Below are 23463 nucleotides of genomic sequence, written 5' to 3' on the forward strand. Positions count from 1 at the left end.
CCCTCAAATCTCACCCAACAACATTTCTTGTTCGTCTCACACATCATTTGTGGACTGGCAGAGAGTCGTGGCCCACTAAAGTAGTAACTGAGGAATTCAAGCAGCCACCAGCTGGCGACTGTGCCAAAGGGGAAAACATGTTCTGGGGGGCCTGGCACTGCCGATGAAACGCTCCAGGCTAGAAGTGACAGCCATCACTTCTCATTGAGCAGAAGTGGCCTTGTGCTTCATCCACCATGAGGGGCTGGCAGGTGTAATTCTACGTTGGGTGATGGGGCAGGAGTCCAGAACCACTTGGCAAGTGGCCCTACCGCCCAGCGCATATTCTTAGCTAGCGGTTCGTTTTACGTTTTCACCCAGAAGAGTGGAAGTGCCACTCTCCTGCCTCTTAGCAAATTTACAGTCCCATGAATGTGCATCTTGTTTTTGCTGCCAGCCTCTTCCCATATGGGAAGTATTGTGTCTCCTTCCCAAATGTTTCTGATCAAACGCTCCTATCAATACCGAGTTCTGAGCATCAGCAGTGGCTTCCTACTAAATATTTAACAGTTGGTTCTCCGAGGGGTAACACAGCCTCCGTTCTCAGTTCCCTGATTTCCTCGGTGTGTGTCTCCACCCTCAGCAGTTTCATGCCAGCGTTACCGATCATGCTGGTGGGAAGCGGCGTGCACAGTAGGCTTCCTTGAGGTGGAACGAGGTGACCGCAGCACCCCATGTGTAGGCTGGTGTCCCGGGGTGTGTACACACATATTTTGGTAAAGCTCGATCTCTTTCCTTTTTCAGATGAATAATAAAACAGTTTTGCTCTCTTCCCTCCCCTCTTCGACTCTATGGACTGCCGTACAGATCCCACGTGTATCTGCCTCACTTTGGGAGACTGCTGTTCTAGACACTCAAGGACTTTGGTGGTCAGTCACCCCGTCTTCTGCGACATCACCTCTTCCTCACATCCTCCTGATGAGTATACTGATGAGCTCAGCGTGCTCTGCTCCTCCTGTTCGGTGACGACTCTGTGGAGCATTTTCTGGGGAGCTCAGTGCGCTTTGCGCCCCGTTAGGGGCTGTCTCTGTGGAGCACCTTCTGGGGAGCTCAGCGCACTCTGCACCCACTGTTAGGGGCCCTCTCTGTGGAGCACCCTCTGGGGAGCTCAGCGTGCTCTGAGCCCCTGTTAGGGGCTGTCCCTGTGCAGCACCCCGTTCTCAGCAGCTCCACTCTTCCCTTGGCCTTCGCAGCAGCGTCGCTCAGACCTGTCCGTGCTGCCTCCACTTCCCCCTCTCGTTCCGTCATCAGCCTACTGTCCTCTCTCACTCTCATGCCCACCGCTCTGCAGAAATCGCCTTGTCATTGTCACCAGTGACTTCCACGCTGCCAGATCCCGTGGACCACTTCTGTCCTTGTCTCCCGGCCTCTCGGGCAGTCGCCGTAACTGACACCTGGCCTTCAGGGAGACCCCTCTCCGCCTTCTGCACTAACACACTCCCCTGGCTCTCCACCTGGTCCCCCGCGGGCCTTCCTCCGCGCCTCAGCCGGGCTTTGCTCCCCCTTCCGTGCTTGCCGGGAGATCTCATTCATTTCCGCCCTTTGGACGCCAGCTGTGCACCCACAGCTCCCACCTTGATTCCCGCAGCCCCGTCCTCCGAGCTCCAGCTGCTGTTTCCACCGGAGGACTTCGTAGGCATCTTAAGGGCTGCAGCTCCAACACTGAGTCCCTCTGCTCCTACCACCACTTCTGTTTTGCCCCCATCTTTCTTATTTCAAAAAATAGTAAACTGTTTATTCATTTATTAAATTCCGAAATCTGGATGTCACCCATAGCTCCTTTCCCTTCTTCATCCCTCACAGCTAGTCCAGAAGCACATCCTTTTGCTGTGCCAGTGAAATGTCCGTTTCATCTCTGTCTTGAATCCAGCCCAGCCCCACTCTTCTGCTGGGTGGGTACTGCTGCACCCACCCAATAGGATAGTCTCCTATCACACCTGCCCCTTTCCGTTCCACGCCCGGGAGAAGTTACTCTTCTCCCTTGAATTCTTCAGGGCACATGCAGTCAAGTCAGGGTCCTCGCTCTGACCTCCAGGCATGACCTGCCCTCTCCCCTCCTGTTCATCTCATCTCATCTCATATCTCATCTCATCTCATCTCATCTCATCTCATCTCATCTCATCTCATCTCATCTCATCTCATCTCATCTCATCATCATCTCATCTCATCTCATCTCATCTCACTTTTTGGTTCTAGTTCAACTGGCCACCTTTTTGTCTCTAGACAGGCTGGTCTCCATCCTCAGTGCCTTTGTATTTAAAGAAAAAATAATTTACTTTATACAGTGCTTTGAGGTTTATAAAACAGTTTGTTTCCATGGTTTTCTTTTGGCATATTGCAATTATGCTTTTTATTTTTTTATTATTCTTTAAATTTTATTTTATTTTCCATCAGCATGTATCCCTCTCTGCCGTCTTCCACCCCCACCCCCGCACCCCCACCCTGCTGCCAGTGCCCATCAGGCCTCTCTCTTTTTTTCTTTTTTGCTCAATCCCTCCGCTCTCCTAGTCCCTCTGCGGCCCCCCTTCTACCAGAGCTGTCTGCCTGCTCTTTGGGTCTGTCTCTTTTTTGCTCAGTAGTTCAGTTTGTTCATTAAATTCTGCGTGAGTGAAATTATATGTTATCTTTCTCTCTCTCACTGGCTTATTTCACTTAGCATAACGCTCTTCAGGTTCATCCATGCTGTCGCAAAGGGTAAAACTGTCTTCCTTTTTATGGCAGAGTGGAATTCCACAGCTTTTTACCCACTCATCTCCTGACGGGCACTTGGGCTGCTTCCAGATCTTGGCTGTTGTAAATAATGCTGCGTAATTTTTGGCCCCTCTTCCTGGGGTGCTCTTTACCTAGTTTGTTACATGGCTGGTACCTTCTTTTCCTGAAGATCTAAGCTTAAATGCCAGCTTCTCCGAGACCGTTGGCTACACTAAGATTTCCTCCTACTTTGTTTCAGGTCTAATACTTAACTCAGTTTGGGATCACTTTTTCTTATTTATTTACAAGATATGGTAGAAAGCTCTGTGAGGGCAGGAACCTAATCTCTGTCAAGTATTTCATAGATGCTCTGTAGACATATTTTGAATGAAAAAGAAAGTTTGGGAGAGTAAATGGTCTTGCCCTATTTATCACACAAATGGTAATTATTGAACAAAGATATAGAAGGAATGTATGTCAAAAATGGTGGGCAGCACACTACTCAGAAGCAACCAGTCACATTAAGTTTTATAAGGGTGAATGCAAACCCCTGTGTTTTTGTTTAAAAAAAGAAATCCGTTTCACTGTAGGGAATGCGGGGACTCTGGCTTGATACCAATTCATATGTCAAGTCTGAGGAGGCAGAAGTGATGGCTGAAAAGGCAATTTCGCTGTAAACCGCACCAGTAAATCCACATATTTCCATATTAGAGAGGCTCATCTTACAGGCCTCTCCTCCAGTGACATCAGTAAACTATTACAACTCTCTAAATGTCAGTGGGATGCCTCACTCATTCAATCACTCACTCACTCATTGAAAATGTAGTGAGTACATTCTGGACACTGGTATTAGAGCTGTGAACAAAATTGTCGTGGCTCCTGTGTTCATAGATCTTAGTGTCCAACTCCCAATGAGAAGTAACTTTCTCTTTCACTGACAGTGTGGAAGCAGAAACCAGTCTGTCACTTGTTGAGAGACCATGCAATCTAGTGGTTAAGAGCTCATGCTCTGCCCCTGGCCAGCGTGGCACCTGCCTGGGTTGTGGGCTCAATCCCCAGTAGGGGCCCTGCAGGAGGCAGCCGATTGAAGTCTTGATCTCACATGGATGTTTCTCTCCCTCACCCTCTTCCTCCCTCTTTCTCGAAAAAAAAAATCAATAAAAAATCTAAAATAAAAAAATAAACCCCTCATGCTCTGGAGGCTTAGAATAGTATATGGCACATAGTAAGCTCTCAATATGTGGGTGACAAGCAGTTAATGAAATTGTTTGCTGGAGGGCCAAAGGCTGGAAGACAGATTGAGGGTGGGGAGAAATGGCCATAGAGGGAGCTTGAGGGGTCAAAGCCCAAGTTATTATATCATTTTGTTTCTTTATTAAAGATCCTTAATTGAGCTTGGACTTGAAAGTTGCAGCTGTGGAGTTGGTGATGTTTGTTTAACTTAGTCTTCTGATTTAGGCTAGAGAGACATGAACCCTCTTTAGAAATACCACTGGACAGTTTTTAATTTTTTTATTTTACCCCTAATGCTTACAAAGAAACTTACTTTTGGGACTATTAAAATCAACACTATCCATAAACACTCCTTTTTGCTCCGGTTTTGTTTCAGTGGCAGCTGAAGTACCCGAAACTGATCCTCCGCGAAGCGGGCGGCGTCCCCGAGGGGCTGCACCGGGAGGTGCGGGAGGCCTTCGCGGCGCTCCGCAAGCACGGCTGCCTGTTCCGGGACCTGGTGCGCATCCAAGGCAAAGACCTGCTCACCCCGGTCTCGCGCATCCTCGTCGGCGACCCCGGCTGCACCTACAAGTACCTGAACACCCGGCTCTTCACGGTGCCCTGGCCAGTGAAGGGCTCCAGCGTCAAATACCACGAGGCGGAGATCGCCGCTGCTTGTCAGGCCCTCCTCAGGCTCAACCGCTACCTGCAGGCCGAGACCATCCAGGCGTGGGAGGAGCTCGTGGCCCGAGAAAGGGCCAACATCGACGACGTGCCCGTGTGCATTGGCCCCGACTTCCCCGGGGTGGGCATGGGGGCTTTCGACGGACCCGATGAGGTGGACATTAGGAGCAGAGCTGCGTACAACGTGACCTTGCTGAATTTCATGGATCCCCGGAAAATGCCGTACCTGAAAGAGGAGCCTTACTTTGGCATGGGCAAGATGGCAGTGAGCTGGCACCACGACGAAAACCTGGTGGACAGGTCGGCGGTGGCCGTGTACAGTCACAGCTGTGAAGGTACAGCCCGCTCGGGCAGCCGCCCTGGCGCGTGGCTGGGGCTCCGGACCTGCACGGGAGCGTGCGCGCGTTCCTGTGTCCGCGTGTGGTCACGGGGGGTGCCCACAGCCTCATGTCTGTAGAGTACCCCACTTCTCACCCAGCAGGGCTGCCTGGTTCATTGTCATGCTGTGTACAGGAGTCGTTGTCGCCTGTAAGCAGGACTGTCATTTGTCCCTCCCGTGCCCCGGAGAGTCAAGAGCGTTTGTCTAAAGCGTGGAGTAGGTTGAACAGTCGATCTAATTAACTTGCTGATAAAGGGCTGGGAAAACAAAAATCTGTCAAATCTTTGCAGGTTCCCCCAGGTGCACTTTCCCCGTCTTGCCAAAATGTTTTATTACGGTTGGCATCACTGTCTCGACGGGAGTGATTTGTCAAATATGGACGTGTTCTTGGCTTCCTCCCCTTCTGACTACTGCCCTTCCTTGCCACAAGCCGCAGAGGTGGGCTCTGTAAGCAGACTGTCCTCTCTGTTCGGGAAACTCTCCAGCCCCCCGAGCCGTCCTGTGGGTTTAGACCCAATAGGGTGAGTGTGGCCAGCTTGGTCTCCCGCTTGCTCAATCTGGTTCCCTCGGAGCACAGATCAGAGGCTATGTTTTTTTGTGGCTCACCCCAATTTTCCTTCTGCTGTTCGGTTTCTGTGTGTTTGGGGTCTCTATTGGGTTTCAGAGCAGGACTATTAAAAAGGTAGTTGAATCTATTGACACAGCCTGACCACTGCCAACTTTCTTTTCTGTCTGATCGCTTGACAAAGGATTACAAGGCCTAGGTTTAGCTTGCTTGTCCATTTATCTCTTCTACTTGTGTGTTGAAAGGTGCTTAGAAAACCAGAGTTCTAGACATCCTATGGGGGAATGAACAGGAACTTTTAAGGGTTACTGTTTTCTGACAACTGGTTTTTTAATTGGATCTGGTGGGTGTTAGTTTTTCTTTGTTACCAAAATGACTGTTTTGGAAAAAGCGATCTGAACAAGAAATTCTCATGGTTTTCTTTAAATTTCTTACCATTTCTCAGTCTCAGAATGTTCCTCAGGATAGCTACAATATTTTCTAACTTTACCTGATGCCTTCAGTCCGAAGCAAGGAACCAGATCAGTGGTTGGAAATTTCACCAGTTTCCTTGGCGTCTCAAGTAATGATGCTGGCCCAAGAATATTGCTTCCAGGGGATTTGATGCTGTCCTAATGGAAAGAGCTGAGATCCTGTGATCTTTGAAAGGCCTTGCCAGGGGTGTAGGAACTATCGTATCCAAGAGCTCTGATGTGAACCAACATTGGAGTTTGTTAGTTTCTTTACTAAGGAGGAGGCAGCGCTCTGAAGCTGAGGCACTGGTGTGTGGCGGCTGGGTCCGCCACAAAGGTGTCTTTGTGCTTCAGGTCCTCTCAGCCCCACAGCTTAATAGTCCCATTGTCCTCCCAGAGTGTGGGTGACTGCGTAGGTTTTGAAATCTAGAATATCTCTCAGAAAGGAATTTAAATTTTTTAATGAATAGTTTCTGTGGTCGGGAGTAGATAAGACTGATAAAATGCACAAATACACATAAATATATAAAGGTTTATCCTTCAGTTATCACCTGGAGGAGGGAACTGCAGAATTGGAATCTGTAACCCCCGAGATTCCCAAAAGTCTATCTAATAATAATAGTAAGACTGGGAGCTTTTCTTTATTGAGCACCTACTATCAGCCACTAGTATAAGCATTTTACATGTATTAACTCATTCAGCTTTTACAACAACCCCATGAACGAAGTACTACTGTTATTCCCATTTTACAGACAGGGAAACTGAGGCACAGAAGGATAATTTGCTTTACCACAGCTATAGAGCTGTGAATTAGTAGAGCTAGGATTTGAACCTAGGCATTTGGCTTCAGAGTCCTAACACTCTGGCTGAATGCCTAATGAGCCGGTATTTCCTGTCCCTGCAGTATAGATATCTCTGGGATTTGGATTTTTTTAAATGTCCACCTCTGGACAGGTTAAGGGATTGTTCTACTTGCTCTTCCTTGTGTGTCCCAACACCCTCTCTTCTCTCCCCCCGTAGCGTCTGCTGGATCTTTCTACACAGACCCTTGGGTGATTAGAATGCATTCGCTCTCTGCAATGGAACCTTTCTCGAGGCCTCTAGCTACATGCGTGATGTTGGGTCAGATGGTTTACAATGCCTGTGCCTTGAAATTTTTTGGTGGCACATTTTTTCCAAGTGACTCCTTCCAGGTGGCAAGTGATATGCTTATTTCTCTGCCTCCTTAGAATCCTGCCAGAGAGGTGTGTTAAGGTGGACTTGAAGAGAGCCACTTGGGTTAAAATCAAGTTTGGGGTTGGGAAGGGCTTAAAAAGGGCAGAGAGTGGACATTTCAGACAACTGGACTGTTTTCTGTGTCCTTGAACTTGTTTGCTGAGCATTTGCTAGGGGAGGTTCTGTTCTAGGCAGTGTGGAGAACTCAAAGGTCAACCAAATGCCTTTCTTGCCTTGAGAGGGTAGGTGAGTTAAGGCGCACTCTTGTGATTGTAACGATGAAACGGTGAAACATCTGGTCTGGAAGGGCCTTTGAAGTCACCCAGCTCAAGCCTCTCATTTCACATATGAAAGCATGGAGGTGGGGAGAATGGAAGTGGCTTGTCCAAGGTCACGTAGTTACTTAGTGATGAGAGAGCATCATGTGCAGCAGGAAAGATTCCTGTAAAATGCACTGGGAGTTTGGAAAAGAAGCGATCACTTCCTGCTGAAATTAAATTCAGTGAGGCTTAAGGTCTTTCTGGACTTTGCTCTCAATACCTTTCCCCAGTGAAATCTTCATGTAGGTTTATGGTGAGCCAGTCATCCCTCCGGTTTATTTCCGTGAATAGGGGTCATTGAGAAGTAATTTGTCTAGGATATGTGTAATTATACACTAAATTCATTGGCTTCCCAAGCAGTCCTAGTTAATGCATCTCTCCAGCAGGAAGATTGAAATGGTACAATTTTTAATCAGGAATGGCTTTGGGGAACCACGCATAAATGGGCAGAGAGTTTGATTTTCCTATTCCAGCTTTGCTGGCAATTGCTAGTTACTCCAGGACACACATATGTGTAAAATAAACAAATTTCACCAGGGAAGGAATTAAAAATCATTGTTTAATATGTCCCTACACCTTCTTCTTAGGCTGGAACACCTTCAGAAAGATCACTTAAACAAAATAACTCTTGGTTACCATTTTTGTTTACTTGGAAGGACACATTTTCTGTGACATTGTCTTTATAGGAAAACCAGCTCCTAAGATATTTAATTGCCAAAGATTGCGAAAATATTGAGATTTTTTATATTATTTTCTCAGTCTCCCATGAAGGGCTTCGTGACAGGCTAGAAAGTGGAGACTTTGCCAGGATTTTCTTTTTAACTCTCAGATCCCCATTCATGGCTTTCACTTGGAGAAAGCTGAATCCACTTAAGGGTGAAAATTAGTTCCCATAATTGTTAATCTTTATGTTTCTTAGCGCATCTTTGAGACCCTGGAAAGCTACGTTGTAATTGCAGCTTAGGAGCTGGGAGCATTCACCATTTTAAAAAATGCTCTGGTATTTTATGTTTTTCTCAGCCTCTCAGCATTCCTGTCCAAGGTTTCAATGCTCGCTCACCTTGTTTCACTGTGAAGTCGCTTAGCCTCTCTGCTCAGCAAAGCTTGTTTGGTCTTATAAGTTAAGCATTTTTTTACCCCTGTGCAGTGATTTATCTGGTGAACAGGAAGCATCTACTATTTAACAATGAACCAGAATCCCTGCCCCTGTAGAGCTTATGTTTTAGCAAGGAGAGACAGAAACTAAACAAACCCATGGGCTGTGTGACAAGGTGGGGCACAGGCCTGCGGTTAAGGAAAGCCAGGCTCCCTTTATAAGGAGGCATCCGAGCAAAGGCTGGAAGCGGAGCGTGAGCGCAGGAAGAGGCGGCAGGCTGTCCTACGAGCAGGGACGCCGCTGGGGGGACACGATGTTGGCAAGTTTCAGAAGCAGCAAGTGCGGACGGAACAGGCCAGAGAAGAGGGAAAGTAGCAGGAGCGAGGCCAGGCAAGGCTAGGGGTGGGGTGGGCGGAATTTAGGGCCCTGTGGTGTTGTGTGCAAACTGGAGGGAGACATGCGTGACTGGTCCTGTTGTGTGACATGCGTGGCTGGTCCTGGAGGGAGACGGGAGCCCGCGGTTGTGACAGAAGGGAGGCACCCGGGAGCAGGAGAGCTGACGCTGTCGCAGTCATCCAGGCTAGAAGGGTCATGCGCTGGAACAGAGTGGCGGTGCTCAGTGCCGGTGACAAAGGAAGACCTGACATCTCCCATTTGTCAAAGCTGGCCACCAAGAGTGGCCGATGGCCCCCCTCCCTCAATAGCTTTCTTGAGATATAATTTACATACAGTAAACTGCACACGTATTAAGTTTACAATTTCGTAAGTTTTAACACACCTGAGAAACCACCGCCACCATCAGGATAATGAACATATATACCCATTTCCTCCAGAAGTATGAGGTTTGTTAAGAAAAAACAGCAGTCCTCTGTGCCTTTTCTCCATTTCTACTCTCCTCTTTCAGGCAGTGCTTTCAAAAGAAAGCATTATACTTACCTTGTTTGGGGCACTGTTCGTAGGCTCCCTGCTGTGGAAAGTGAGGGTGGACTTAGGCCCCTGTCCCTCCCTGTCCGCCTGCACGTGTATGCCCTTCAGGGTCCCCATCGCCCCGTGACAGGCGGGCTGTAACTGTGGTTATGTCGGCTTTCGGTCTTCATCGTTACCATGTCCGTGAAAGTGCCACCCTGAGCCTTGTCGTAACCGTTGACCAGCTTCCTTTCCTTGACCGCGTTTTGGTTTTTGACAGTGGTCTCTGCTGATGGTGGCCTTGCGTTTTGCTGGTTGAGTGGTTTTCAGTGCCGTCATCGCCAGCGATGTCCCGTGCTGTCTCCTCTCAAGAGCTTCAGGAGCATCAGATGTTCATTTTCTTGGAGAAATAGCTTCTCCAAGAAGTGTCTTCAAATGTTCTTGGGAGTAGCTTCCAGCATCTTCAGATCTGCTTCAGCCTGGATGGTTACCTTCTACACCTTCTAGTGGGACTTAGAGTCTGGGTGTCTTGTCAGAGGAGACAGGCACGGTTGTGCCATGTTGTGATGTCCCGTCAGCGGACTCCAGTGGGGCCCCTGCGTCCCATGGCCCCCTCTTTCCCAATTTCTTTATTTGGGGGGAGCATCTCCTCGTTTCTTTAGAAAGGGTGCTGCTTGGGTGCTTAAACTTTAAGACCTTGACTATCCTAATTCACCTTTATTCTCCCTTGACATGTGTGTATATTTTCAGTGTAGAAATACTGGTAGGACATATTTTCCCACTAGAATTTTCTTCAGAGGGCATTGCACCAATGTCTTTTACCTTCCAGTGTTCATGTTGAGAGTTCGGATCTTTCTCTATCCTTTATGGGACTATGTTTTGTTCCATTTTTTCTCATGTTTTATAATTTCTCAGGATTCTTTCCATCCGTGATACTGGCACTTGGTAGGTCCTTTCAGTCTGCACACTCGTGCTCTTCAATGAGGGACTTTTTCTTGAATTACTTTGTTGATTATTTCTTCCTCTCAAGTTTTCTCTTTCCTCTAGAATCCATATGGTTTGGTTATTGAACCTTCTGGACTGTTCCTCTTATTTTTAAAATTTTATTCTCTTTCTTGTTTTCAATGGTTTTGTGTTTTTAAATATGCTCTCTGAGAGATTTCCTTAGCATTACCTTCCAACTGGTCTCTAGAGGTTTATAGAGGTGGTTTTTGTTTTTTTAAATACTGAAATATCACATAGATCATTAACATACAGCTTGATGAATTGCCACAGAGTGAACATATCTAGCGCGCAGATCAATAAATAAAACATACTGGCACCCCAGAAATGCTCCTTTCCGATGTATCCTTCCCCCCAGCAGTAACCACTGTATTGACTGCGGTCATATGGTCATACGTGAGTTTTACACGTATTTGAATGAGAACCGTAGCTCTCTGAAGGCATGGTTTGTGGCTTGCTTTCCCTTTGTGTCTGTGTATATGGGAAATTAGTACGCATTTGTTGCCCAGTTAGTTTTTTGTTCTTCCAGTAGTTTGTGGTACGTTGTGTCCATACGCCAATAACTCTTTGGTTTCTGTAACTATCATCTCTGCTTAGACTTGATTTCAAATAGCAAATGTCTTACCAAAACAGTCGTAATTTTCAAAGATGAGGATTTGCCTCACTTAATCCTAATACCGGAGGTCTCACGGGTTCCAGGTGCGCCCGTTTCGGCTTCCAGCGCCTGCCCCTTCGCCCCGTGGCTCTTCTTGAGCAGGCCTTTCCTCTCTCGAGGCCGACCAGTTTCTCGTGACTGCCCCCAGCTTTTGCGGTCACCCCCTTTCTTTTCCTTTCAGGAGTTTTGGGAAGGAGAGAAGCTCGGTGTGAGACAGGTGCTTTGCGCTCTGGGCGAAGCTTTGCCTCGCGCTAGATGAGCAGGTAACCGGCGTCCTCGGATGCACCCGGGCGGCCTGCCTTCTGTGCTGCTAACGGCAGACAGCTCTCCCGTAGGCGCCCAGGTCTCCCGGGTGCCCAAGGTCCTGGAGCCTCCGTTAGCAGCTCTGGCTTGGAGGAAGTATTGTTTGAGAAGTATTTATGCTTCCTCTCATTTCATACTTTACTTTAGACAATGTAGTGGTTTTGAAGCATTAGCTGAGATCCCCAGAGCAATTTTTCTTCCTTTCCTCACTTTCTCTTTTTCCGCCAAGTCCACGAAACACGATGTAATGAGGTTCTCCTATGCATGTGAATTATTTACATCTTAAAATTTATTTCTTCAAATGCTTAATCTGAAAGCTGACAGAGTCAGACATCATGGTGAAGGGCTTTAGGTTTCTCAGTAAGTAGTTTTCAATATTTCTCCTGAAATCCCAGAAAACTTCTAATTAATTTTTTCAATTTATCTGTGTCAAGGGACTACGTGCGTCCTGCATTGCTTCTTCTGAGGCACCTGGGAGCAGCTTTTTGTTACAGATTCTGAGCTGGGGCTGATTAGGTTTCCCTTTTCCCTTCCATCTTATCCGAATTCTCCATTTTCTCAGATGTTCATTCATTCCTCAGTGGCTGGGAAGGAGTGTCCTGCTCCGTGTCAGCTGCAAGCTTGCCTCCTGTCCCCCCACCCAACAAGAAGGCACCTCCACCTTGTAGAACTCTTCCAGGGAGGCTTCTCCTTGGCCAGTCTTTCTTTCCCGGGGACAGTCCTTCAGGAGGGCTTCCCACATGTTCTGTGGCTTATGCCATTTGCCATTACTTTGGAAATTTGTTTAGAAAAATTAAACAAAGTCTGGCCCTCGGGCTTCTACCTTCCAGAGGGATCATTCTGAACAGCATCTCTGATCTGTGGAAAGTCTTGGGTCTTTCACTGCCCTCAGCACAAGTCTAGAGTCCGCAAGTGGTTCACAGAGCCCTCCACATCCTGGCCTCTACCCGTCTCTCTAGCTTCTTCTCTTGCAAATCCAGGTTGTGCATGTGATATTCCTGCAGCTAAGCATGGATTATGTTCTCACACACCCACCCGCCATTCCCATCCTGTGTGTCTTCCCAGCCTCACGCCTTCCCATTTCACCTTCTGTCTCCTGCCATTTTACAAAACAGATTCGCAGAATCTGAAAACAAAAGAAACCAATGAAACAAAAACAGACTTATAGAAACAGAAACCAGAGGGATGGTTACCAGAAGGGAAAGGGTGGGGGCCAGGTGAAAAGGGGCAGGGGACTGTAGTCAGTAATATTGTGATAAGTGTCCACGGTGATGGATGATTACTAGAATTAGTGGGGTGATCACAATTGAAGGTATAAAAATGTCAAATGACTCTATTGTAAACCTGAAACCAATATAACCAGTATGATATTGTATATCAATTATACTTAAATTAAAAAATAAATAAAATAAAAAACCCCAACAGAGTCCCCGTCCCAGACACTGGAATATCACAGATGAACTCTGGGCAGAGAAAGCATCATTAGGCTTCATATGCCAGCTGACCACCTGCAACTTCTGGATCTCTCCTGCCATAAGATCTGTGACGTGGACAGGAAGGGGCCTGCTGCTACTCAGTCCTCTCTGGGGTGGGGTTCAGGGAGCAGAGAAAGTAATTTGCAGGACCAGAGTCTTAGAAATCTTAGCACTTGGCTAAAGAAATAGGGCTATTTTTTAATGTGTGGTGATGATGAATATATACTTACATATCAGGGAAATTATTGACACAATATTAATGGTGTGTATTATTAAATATGGAAGGAAAATCCAAGGGATATGTTTTGATTAGAACTGTCACCTCTTCCTTCATGCTTAGGCCTTTGTTTCCTCTGTAACAGTGGTTACATGTAGCTATAAAAATGTAAACAACATATTTGATGCCATTTATTTTTTATTAAGTGGAACTAATTTTTTCTAAAAACTATGTAGCATAAAAAATCAAATTGGTTAATTGGGAGGAGAAGGAGTGTTAGACATTAGAAACTTATATTTAAACTTCGCTTTTTGAATTTTGGTACGTCTTTGACCTCTGTAACATTTTGCTTAGCCGGAGCTGGGAGTGCACCAGACACACTGAGACACTTAAAAGCTTTTCAGTGTTATGGAGGCTTTAAGGCAAGTAAGAGTCTGTTGCTTCTGCTCGTTTCCAAAATAACACGGGGCAAGAGGAATCGCTTGCACTTGCTATAGATAATTACAAGTGGATTTTATTGAGAAAGTGAGCAACACTCTGGTTATGCAATAAAAAATGGATCAAACCTACAGCTTCCCTCCTCCTGACCCAGCCCAAAGGGGGAACAAAGCTTCAGCAGAACATTATTTTAATGAGCACATTTCAAAGGTGCTGGATTTATGGAAAACATCGGGAAACACTGATTGCAATTACTGTCTCTGTTTGTCCTTCAAGACTTTATTGGTGCCACATTGAGAAGAGTGTTTAGGATGAAAGTTAGAGGGGAAAGTAGCCAAGCAGCCTGTGAGCCTATCAAGATGACCACTTATTGGAATAACCTTACACTGTAGTGTTAAAACTGCCTGAAAATCATTTTCTTTGCAGCTTAAAATCACCTTTTTTAAAGTTAAGGAGTTAAGAGTTGATTTGACCACAGAGGGACAGAGATTTATTGATGGATATTTAGGTTATTTCTGATCTTTTGCTCTTATAAACACAGCTACAATATATGTCCTTGTTCAAAAGCCGTTTTGCAGCCTCATCAAGTAGAAATTTTAGCACATATTCATAAGAGTGGAACTGTGGAACTCCTCCAAGTTCAAAGGGTTTCTGCGTTTTAATTTTGATAGGTATTGCCAAATTGTCCTCTACAGAGATTATGGTATGCCATTTTGCTAACACCATATTTTATCAAAGTGTTTGATATTTCCCGATTTGATAGGTGAAAAATACCTACTGTAGCTTTAGTTTGAACTTACAGGAATAAGTTTGGATATCTTTTTTATGTTTACAAACTCATTTTATCTCCTTTTACGTGTTTTACCTTCATAACTTTTACCTATTATCCTATTTGAATATTGTGCTCCTCCTATAGATGTGCAGAGAGCTGGTGGTTCTGGCTTATTTATGTTTTCTTGTGAACTGTGTCATCAGCTTGCCTAGTTACCAGCCCCACTCACCTCTGTCATTATGGATGAATTTAGGGAGAACTGACATTCCCATGATGTTCAGTCTTATTTCCCAAGAAAATAATAGGTCATTACATTTGTTTAAATATTCTTTTGTTTCCTCTAATAATATCTTAAAGTTTTTCTTCATATAGACAGTTCACGCATAAGAATCTTACTAGATATTTATATATGCACACTTTTGAAGCTAGCATTTTCTTAATTTGCCTGTTGCTTGGGATATATTTTTCCTGTTTGATTTGCAGATAAGTAATCATATCATTTGCAAAAGAATATTTTTCTTATTAAAACATATTTTACCTCTTTTCCTGTCTGTGTAGGGCTCCCCTGTTATGCCACTCCAGAGGGCACCATGGTGTGGGCCATTCCTTCCAGAGTAATGATGAGCCGTGTGGTGATAAAAAGGACATTGTTTTCTAATTCCTAACTTTGAGGACGTTTCTAATGTTTCCCTGTTAAAATATGATGCTGGCTTTGGGGTTGAGCAGATCTGTATTTTATCATGTTCAGGAACTAGCCACCTACCTCTATTTTATTGAGGTTTTCATTATGAAAAGATAAGTTTTATTGAGTACTTTTGTGTACCACTGGTAACTCATGATTTTTTAAAATTTATGAATATGATAAATTTTAGGTATAAGTCTTTGCATATTGAACTATGCTTGTATTCCTGAAATGAGTTCTCCTTCCGTGTGGACCATTATTATTTTAATATGATGCTGGATTTGAATTCTGGGGTTTTTTTATTTAGGAATTTTGCATTGATTTTCAGATGTGAGTCTGGTTGTGTGTGTGTGTGTTTTCTTTTTGGATTTTGATGTCTGCATGAAAGATTTGGAAACTTTTTTCTTTTTATGTTCTTCGACAATTTCAAGTGTATTGAAATCACTCCATAATTGTTTGGTAGTTTCTCCTTTGTGATTCTCTAGGCCTGTGTTTTCCTGAAAGATAGTACTTTGACAGCTTCCTCTGTATCTTCTGTGTCTTGTTTAGCTCTTGCATCTCTTCTGGGGTGGATTTTATTATTAATTAATTCCTAAAAGCTAACCATTTAATCTAGATTTTTCTAATTTATTTGCATGGAATTTAACAAAATAATCTCTTTTTCCCCCTTGATATCTGTGGCTATTTCCTCACTGTGTTAAAATATTTTGATTAAAAAATAAATGACATGTTAAGAATGTGTTTTTTTAAAAAAATATGACATAAAAGGAAGATATTTTTATTAACACTTCAGTTATTCCTGAGATAACTATCATAGTACCCAGAACTCTGGAGGAAACATTTCCTTTCTGATACCTCTCGTCTCTCCACAGACCCCGACGAGGAGAGTGAGGATGACCCTCCACTCGAAGGCAGAGATCCCGATGTTTGGCACGTTGGTTTCAAGATCTCCTGGGACATAGAGACACCTGGCTTGGCGATACCCCTTCACCAGGGAGACTGCTACTTCATGCTTGGTAATTAGGGGGCTCGGGACCATGCTGATGCTCCAGGGCCTAAGTTTTACATTATTTGGTACATATTTTGAATATATCTTTTGCGTTTCACATATTTTGTAGTGATAACGAAACTTACACATGTAACTAGTTTGTTTGTTTTATGAGATACTGCTAATTTTTAAAAGTTACTTTTCGTTCTCAGTGTTTCTGGAGTTCCCACAAATGTTCTAAACACTTTTCAGGAGTCTTAAAGCCACTAAATCACCTAAGTCAACTTATCCCTGTGAAGTTTGAAAAATATTTCTCTCTCTGTAGAAGTCCTTAGTGAGAACGTTTTCCCCCCAGTTTTGGAGTTGGCGTCTCCTCGGGAAGCGCTGCCCCGCCAGCGAGGCCTTTCTCCGCACTCGCCCCTCAGCGCTTCCCGAAGCAGTTGTGAGCGAGGTTCGCGAACCGAAGCCGCGCAGTGCGGGGAGCTTTGTTGTGCTCCTTTGCTCTGACTTTCGTGGTTTGGTTTCGGGTGTTCTACTTGTTTCCCGACAGGCAGTACCCTGTTTTACTCCTAGAACTGCTCGAGGTTTGCTGTCCCCTGGCCGCAGCTGCTGCGTACTCCGGGTTTCACGCTCTCACCTGCTGGGGGATCCGCTCATGTGCCGGTGTTAGAGCCGGGAAGCACCGTGCTCTCACCCAGAGTTTATGACCAGATTGTTGCCCCCTGGGTTCTACCTGCTGCATCAGGTCTGGAGGGGATCCTGGAGATGGACAAACCTTGGTCCTTGCCTTCTAGGAATTCGGATGTTGCAATAGCTCTTTAGGCCGTTACCTCGTTAAGTATTTTCCAAATTTGTCATTTGCACACCAGCTCCGAGGTTCTTGCCATATCCATGCACTACCTTACCATCACTTATTTAATATTTCTCTCTAAATTAGCTCACTTTTTAAAAATGGAATTTATTTTAGTGGGAGATTATATTTTACTATTTTAAATGGAAAGCCAGTATCATTTGGCGTAATTAGAAAGTTTTATGAATCTATAAACTAAAACAGTATTGTGTCTGCCACTTTCTTCTTTTTTTTTTTTTTTTTTTTTGCTGAAGACCCTGAGTCTGAATCCTGTTCTGTCTTAAGAAGAGAGATTAGTGACTGTTAGAGAGGAGTTAGCTGTGTAATGGCACCTCCCGGAGACCCTCTCCTTGATGTCAGCAGGAAGATGGGAAGATCATTTTGTAGGGAATGTCCTTCTCACAGTGGGAGTCCCTGGTACTTAATGCTGTGTCCCTTTACCTCTTAAATTCTCCTCCTGGGCTGATTCCTGCATTTGTTGAACACGGATCTAAGTAAGCGCCAAATCTCTTGCCTTCCATTGGCACGTCGCTTTACAGTTTACAAATCAGTTTCACCTAAGCAGTCTCATGCAGTCTCCAGACAACCCTGTGAGGGGGACAGTGCAGGGATTGTTTTTCTCTTAAGTAATTTGTCTAAGGTCACTCAGTTACTAGGAGGCAGATCAGGGACCAGAATAGGTTTCAGGTTTCATATACAGCTACCCCCCGACTTACGATTGTTCAACTTACGATTTTTTGGCTTTATGATGGTGCGAAAGCAATAAACTTTCAGTGGAAACCATACTTGGAATTTTGAATTTTGAGTTTTGATCTTTCCCCTGGCTAGTGATATGCAGTACTATACTCTCTCAAGATGCTGGGCAACAGGTGATTTTGCCCAACGGGAGGCTAATGTAAGTGTTCTGGGTACCTTCAAGGTGAGCTGGGCTGAGCTGTGGTGTTCAGTAGGTTAGGTGCATTAAATGCATTTTCAACTTACAGTCCTTTCAATGTAAACAAGTTTGTCTGAAGGTGACCCCATCATAAGTTGAGGAGCATCTGTACAGTGCTTTATCTACTCTAAGATGGACCATTTAGACTTTAACCTATACACTAAAATCTCTATGTGGGCGTGTTTTTAGGGTTAAGGTCCTATCTTCCTCTGCCTCTCCTCTGCTTGCCTCAGGAATGAAGTTTCTATTCTGAAATCTCTACCCCATCGATGAGTCTCATTTGTAGGTAAAACAGCTTTCTATTTCATTTTTAATGTACTTCCCAGATATGGATATTTATCTTGAGTATAAGTAAGTGTTCATTTCAGCCAATAAACTGCTTTCCTTGGGATACTTTGTTCAGGATTTCTATTAGCGATTTGCATCCTTAAAAGAAATGAGAGTCAGAACAGTGCCATTTTAATAGCTTTATTAATTTTCTGTTTATGAAAGTAGTAAATACACATTGTGAAAGTTCAGCCATCTTCCATTTATTTATTAACATCTCATGTATTCTTTTCTGATTGAAAAGTAATCTATTCTCATTCTAGAGAAAAGAAACTCTGGAAAGTGCGTGATGAAAGAAGACCAGGTTGATGCCTGTTTCAGTATATTTCATTTTAGTCTTTTTTTCTATACATATGTATGCCTGGAATGATTAGTAGTATATGAGTAACAACCACAGTTACTGGGGACTAATACCAAGTCAGGCATTCTTTCAGTCCTCTCAGTAATCCTAAGAAGTAGACCTTACCTATATGGCAAAAATAAATAAATAAATAATAAAAAATTAAGGTTAGGTTGATGTATTTACTTAGCAGTGTTTACACAGCTAGTGAGAAGCATGGACTGAAACTTGTCATTTTATCCCACTTGCGCTCTGCCACTGCGTGCGGGGCTGTCCCTCCTCCCCACTCAGGTGCTCACCCCTGCTCCGGGCTTCTGTGCCCTCCTCTCCCTCCCCGCAGCATGGTGCCCGTGCCTCAAAGGCTCTAGGACTAAATTGCTCAGGAAGGGAACAAACGAAGGTGACGACAGTGGGCCTTGCTTCTTTCTTTTCCATTTCTTTTTAAAGTTATGTGTCCTTTTCTTGCCTCAGAAGTAGGTTAATAGTGAAAATATTAAATACTTCCATTGTCCTTTTGACTGATGTGTTACAATGCATATACATTTTAAAATATACATTGGTCCCTTTCGCTATTGTAGGTGATGAACAGAAGGAGTGAGTGTTATTTTATAGGGTCTCATAGCTCAAACACAATGTCTAATCCTGATTTCCCAACTCCTGCCTTCAGACATGGGTGAGATGGCTGGTACCCTCCTGACCTGGGCCAGGCACAGCTCAGTGGACCCAAGGTTTGCATCTAGAATATATTTTCTTACTAAGATGTCATATAGGATTTCTAAAGGGAATCCTCCATCTTCTCTTAAACAAAACCAACCAAACAAACAAAAAAAGCAACAGTGGTCGAATGCTCCCTTTTGCAAATCCAAGTACTATCAGGGGCCCCGTGGAGGGACCTCAGCCCTGTGTTGATATCTGAAATCTGAACTTCATAGCACTTATGAAAAGGAAACAGTTTAGCTCAATTTATAATAATATATTGGTCTGCAGAGGAAGTGCGGGCCGAGCCCTGCTGTCTCAAGTAAATACTCGGGGGTGTCTGATGGGGAGCGAGCCGGGTGCCTGTAATAAATCCAGCTCCTGTGAGGGTGAGTGAAGGCCCTGCTGGCGGTGCCCGAGGACACGCTTAACTGGAGTTGTCACGGTTTCACTTTGAAATTGGAATCTCTGCCCTAATCTCGGAGTTAGACATGACCAGATTTGCAAACAGATTTACAATTTTCACTAATTTCCCAACCAGGACTTCAAAACACACTTAGAGAGAGAGAAAAAAATAGACTCTGGTCTTTTTCAGAGTAGGATGATTTACTTGGCCACAGCTGTTTTCCATAGACAGAATGTAACCTGGGACTTAGGGACTTAAAGTGGCTTGCAGACAAACTGTGGGTTTGTTTTTGGTGGAACAGATTATACAGTTCAAGGGACATTGACCCAATTATGTTTATTAACCAGGAGCCGGGCATGGAGGTGGGATGTTTCAGGACAAAGGTGAGTGCTAGGTAAACAGTTGGGGCAAACCTCCCCCCCACCCCCTTAACTTATTATTACTTTTTACCTGTCATTATTCATGACTGTTCTATCTTGTCTCTTTACCTGTGTTTCCTTAAATCCAACTGAGTCTCACTTTCAAATATCTGTCGTTACTGTAATGATCAGCCACTTCAAAGCTTCAGTTGCCCAGGAAAAATTCCACTGCAAAAAAAGAGAAAAAAGCAGGATCACTTGAAATGCTTGGTCTTCCTTTTTTGTTTTTGCTTTACCTCACCCACAGTTTGGGGCAAAAGACTGAAAACGCTGTGGGATTTGCTGTCGGGGGAGCAGGTTCCAGACTCCCTGCACCGTCTGTGGGTAGCACTATTGGCACGTCTCGGAGCCTCTGCCTTCCCTGTCACATTGGTGCTGATGATACTCGCTGCCAGGGCTGTTGTGAGGCTGAGTGCAATGTGGGGGACTGTGCTCTGCAGACCACTATTTGAATGTGGGGACTCAGGAAGACTGGGACCTGGGAGGGGATTTGTAGAACCAAGGAGGCGAGTGGGTGACGGAAGAGTGTCAGACCTGTGTTCCTACATGCTTCACCCCTGAGTTTCGCCAGCTTTGCACCTGACTTTTCCGCATGTGTTTTTGTAGCACACAAAGGGGCTATAGGAAAGGGGAATCTTACCAGTTGACGCCTGAGGGTGAGAAGGGTTAGCATCTGGCCATTGTCCAGTCGGAACTCTGTGGTAACCATAGTCTTCCCTGGGTTGAGGCTGAGTTTACTCATTGAGCCTGTTTGGGAGATTTTTATAAATGAGGTTCACTGCCTTACAAATCTCCATGGCTTAAGGCAGCAGGGCCGGAGCTCTGGGAGCCTTCAATGGGCTATAACCTGAAAATAGGTCTTGCTTCTGTTTTGGGGTCAACAGGAGCACTCTGGTCGGAGTCCTCAGCCCTGTGAGCAGGAAGAACAGAGGCCGCTGGGAGTTTAGCTGAGGCCCCTCTGGGGCGTCGCTCTGAGTCTGTGGCATCTCAGTAAATCTGCCAGGTGTCCCTCAGTCCTGCCCCCGTTGAGACATTTCATTCAAAGGAAAAGCCTTTTGTTATTTTTCCCTCTGACCCCGTTCCCTTCCTCCCCCAAACTCTAGCTGACCAACCGAAGTAAAAGGCACCTATAATTTATGGCTTAATCATAAATTCTACATAATTGTACTTTATTACCTCTCCTGGGTCCTGAAATGTAGGTGCCAGGTTCTGCTTTCTGCCGAGGCCAGGGAATAAGACAGGAGCAGTAATAAATTATAACTCCAGGCGGCAGGCGGTGAGCTCCAGGAATTGCCATTTAAGTGGAAAGTGCTCGAGCAGCCAAATGAGCGCCCGTCATGTTTGTTTTCCCTTTGAGAAGTGGGAACATGACAGGAGAGCTCCTCGGCGCGTCCACGGAGCTCACGGTGTCCTTACCTCTCGCCGCGCTCTCCGCGGGGCTGAGGCTGCGGCTCTGCTCCAGAAGCTTCTCTCGAAACTGTGCCCCCAAATGCTGATGTTTTCAAAAGAGTGCTTTTGGGCTCGATACCTGATTTTTCTGTATTCAGTGGAATTAGGGGGAGGCCATGGCATGCTCCGAGGGGGAAGTGCGCAGAGGAGAGGAACCAAGTGTATTCCTGGGCGCTGCGGGGGGTTTGCTCACCTCCTACACTTTCCTACCATGTCCAGTCTTTCTGCTTATTTCTGTGTCATTTTGTCTTGAGCTTTACTCAAACGGCAAGCGATGAGTACCTTCTGAGGGCCAGGCCCTGTGCTGGATGCCTGAATGGATTTTATTTATTTTTCATAACAGACCTATCTGCTGGGTACTCCCTCCCCTTTAAGCGCCCTCCCCCCCCCCCCCCCCCCCCGTTTTTAAATCCTCACCCGAGGATATTTTTTCCATTGCTTTTCAGAGAAAGTAGAAGGGGAGGGAGAGAGAGAGAAACATTGATGTGAGAGACGCACATTAATTGGTTGCCTCCTGCACACACCCCGACTGAGACTGGGGACCGAGCGTGCAACTGAGGTATGTGCCCTTGGCTGGAATAGAAGCCGGGACCCTTCAGTCCACCGGCCAATGCTCTAACCACTGAACAAAACTGGCCAGGGCTCTAATCCCCCCTTTTTCCCCCAGAAAAGGAAATTGATGGGGATTGACTGCTAGCTGCACGTGTCTTTTTTTTTGGTTTTTTTTTCCGGGGAATGAAAATGCTCTAGAATTAGTTTGTGGTGATGGTTTCAGAGTCCTGTGAACCTACTAAAAAACTCTGTGAGTTATATAATTTTAATGAAGGGCTTGTTTGGTGTGTGAATTATATCTTAAGAAAGCTCTTTTCAAAAAAGAACATTGAGGCTTAGAGAGGCCAGATGACTTGTTCAAAGGGACATACCTAGGGTTCGAACCAATGGTTTTCTGAGACAAGAGCTGGTCTTTCTTCCACGGAATTGTGCTATTCCTACTAATTATAGAGTCATGGAATCTTGTCCCTTTAAAAGTGTAGAAAAAATAATTGAACAATTGCCCGATGAATAAGCATATATTCTCCTTGTAAAGGATTCTAACAATATATAACTATTGAGAGTAAAATGTGGAAGTTCTCTCTTACCTTCTCCTACTTGGTCCTTTTTTTAACCATTAACATAAATATAGTTATGGTAATATACTTACACAATTATAGTTTATAAAAGTTTCGTTAATATAGAACTATAGTTATGTTAATATATTTACATGTATGTTGCTGCTTTAAAAAACACAAAAGAGACCTTATATATATTACTATAGTACTCTTCCCTCCCCCTCCCTCCCTCCCTCCCTCCCTCCCCTCTCTCTCTCTCTCTCTCTCTCTCTCTCTCTCCCTCTCCCTTTCTTCCTCACCTGAGGATATGTTTATTGATTTGAGAGAGAGAGAAACAACAGTGGGAGAAACACCAATCAGTTGCCTTCTGTATGCACCCCGGCCAGAAACCGAACCAGAAACCTTTGGTGCATAGACTGATGCTCCAATCAGTGGAGCCACCTGGCCAGGGCACTTTTTTTTCCTTAATAAAATGTCCTAGAGATCTTTTCATGTCAGCACCTCATTCATATTATCGTTGGTGTTATAAAAATAGTGTATGTACTAGGAAATAATAATTCACGCTGTTGACGCTCTAAAGCGGACAATGACAAACCCTTTGCTCCTGACCCAGGTTCCATTGCTAGAAGCGGCTGCTTTCCTCTAAATGGTCATCTCTGTAAGTCCACGCAGGCCCTCAGTCTTCTCTCCATGCGACAGTGCCAAGCACTTTCAGTTTCGCCAGTGAGAGGAGTGTGGCGTTGGCTCACTTCCACTGCCTCTCGCGCCTGCTGACTCTCTTTAGTTCACATTTCGCTTTTCCCCTGAATTGATTACCTTTGAACCAATGCATAGATGCC

General features: G+C 45.0%; 1 protein-coding gene across 3 annotated transcripts in view; it reads left to right on the top strand.

Moving 5' to 3' along the window:
* The window catches only part of FTO (FTO alpha-ketoglutarate dependent dioxygenase), a 316814-nt gene that overhangs the window by 95674 nt on the left and 197677 nt on the right, over positions 1-23463 (top strand). For all 3 annotated transcript variants that reach the window (XM_016221020.2, XM_087827442.1, XM_087827443.1), the window contains exons 3-4: positions 4340-4964; positions 15979-16122. In XM_016221020.2, coding sequence (XP_016076506.2) covers positions 4340-4964; positions 15979-16122 — 769 coding nt within the window. The remainder of the gene's footprint in view (positions 1-4339; positions 4965-15978; positions 16123-23463) is intronic.

The sequence above is a fragment of the Miniopterus natalensis genome, chromosome 18 (assembly GCF_054644295.1).
Source record: "Miniopterus natalensis isolate mMinNat1 chromosome 18, mMinNat1.hap1, whole genome shotgun sequence".
Taxonomy (NCBI): Eukaryota; Metazoa; Chordata; class Mammalia; order Chiroptera; family Miniopteridae; genus Miniopterus; species Miniopterus natalensis.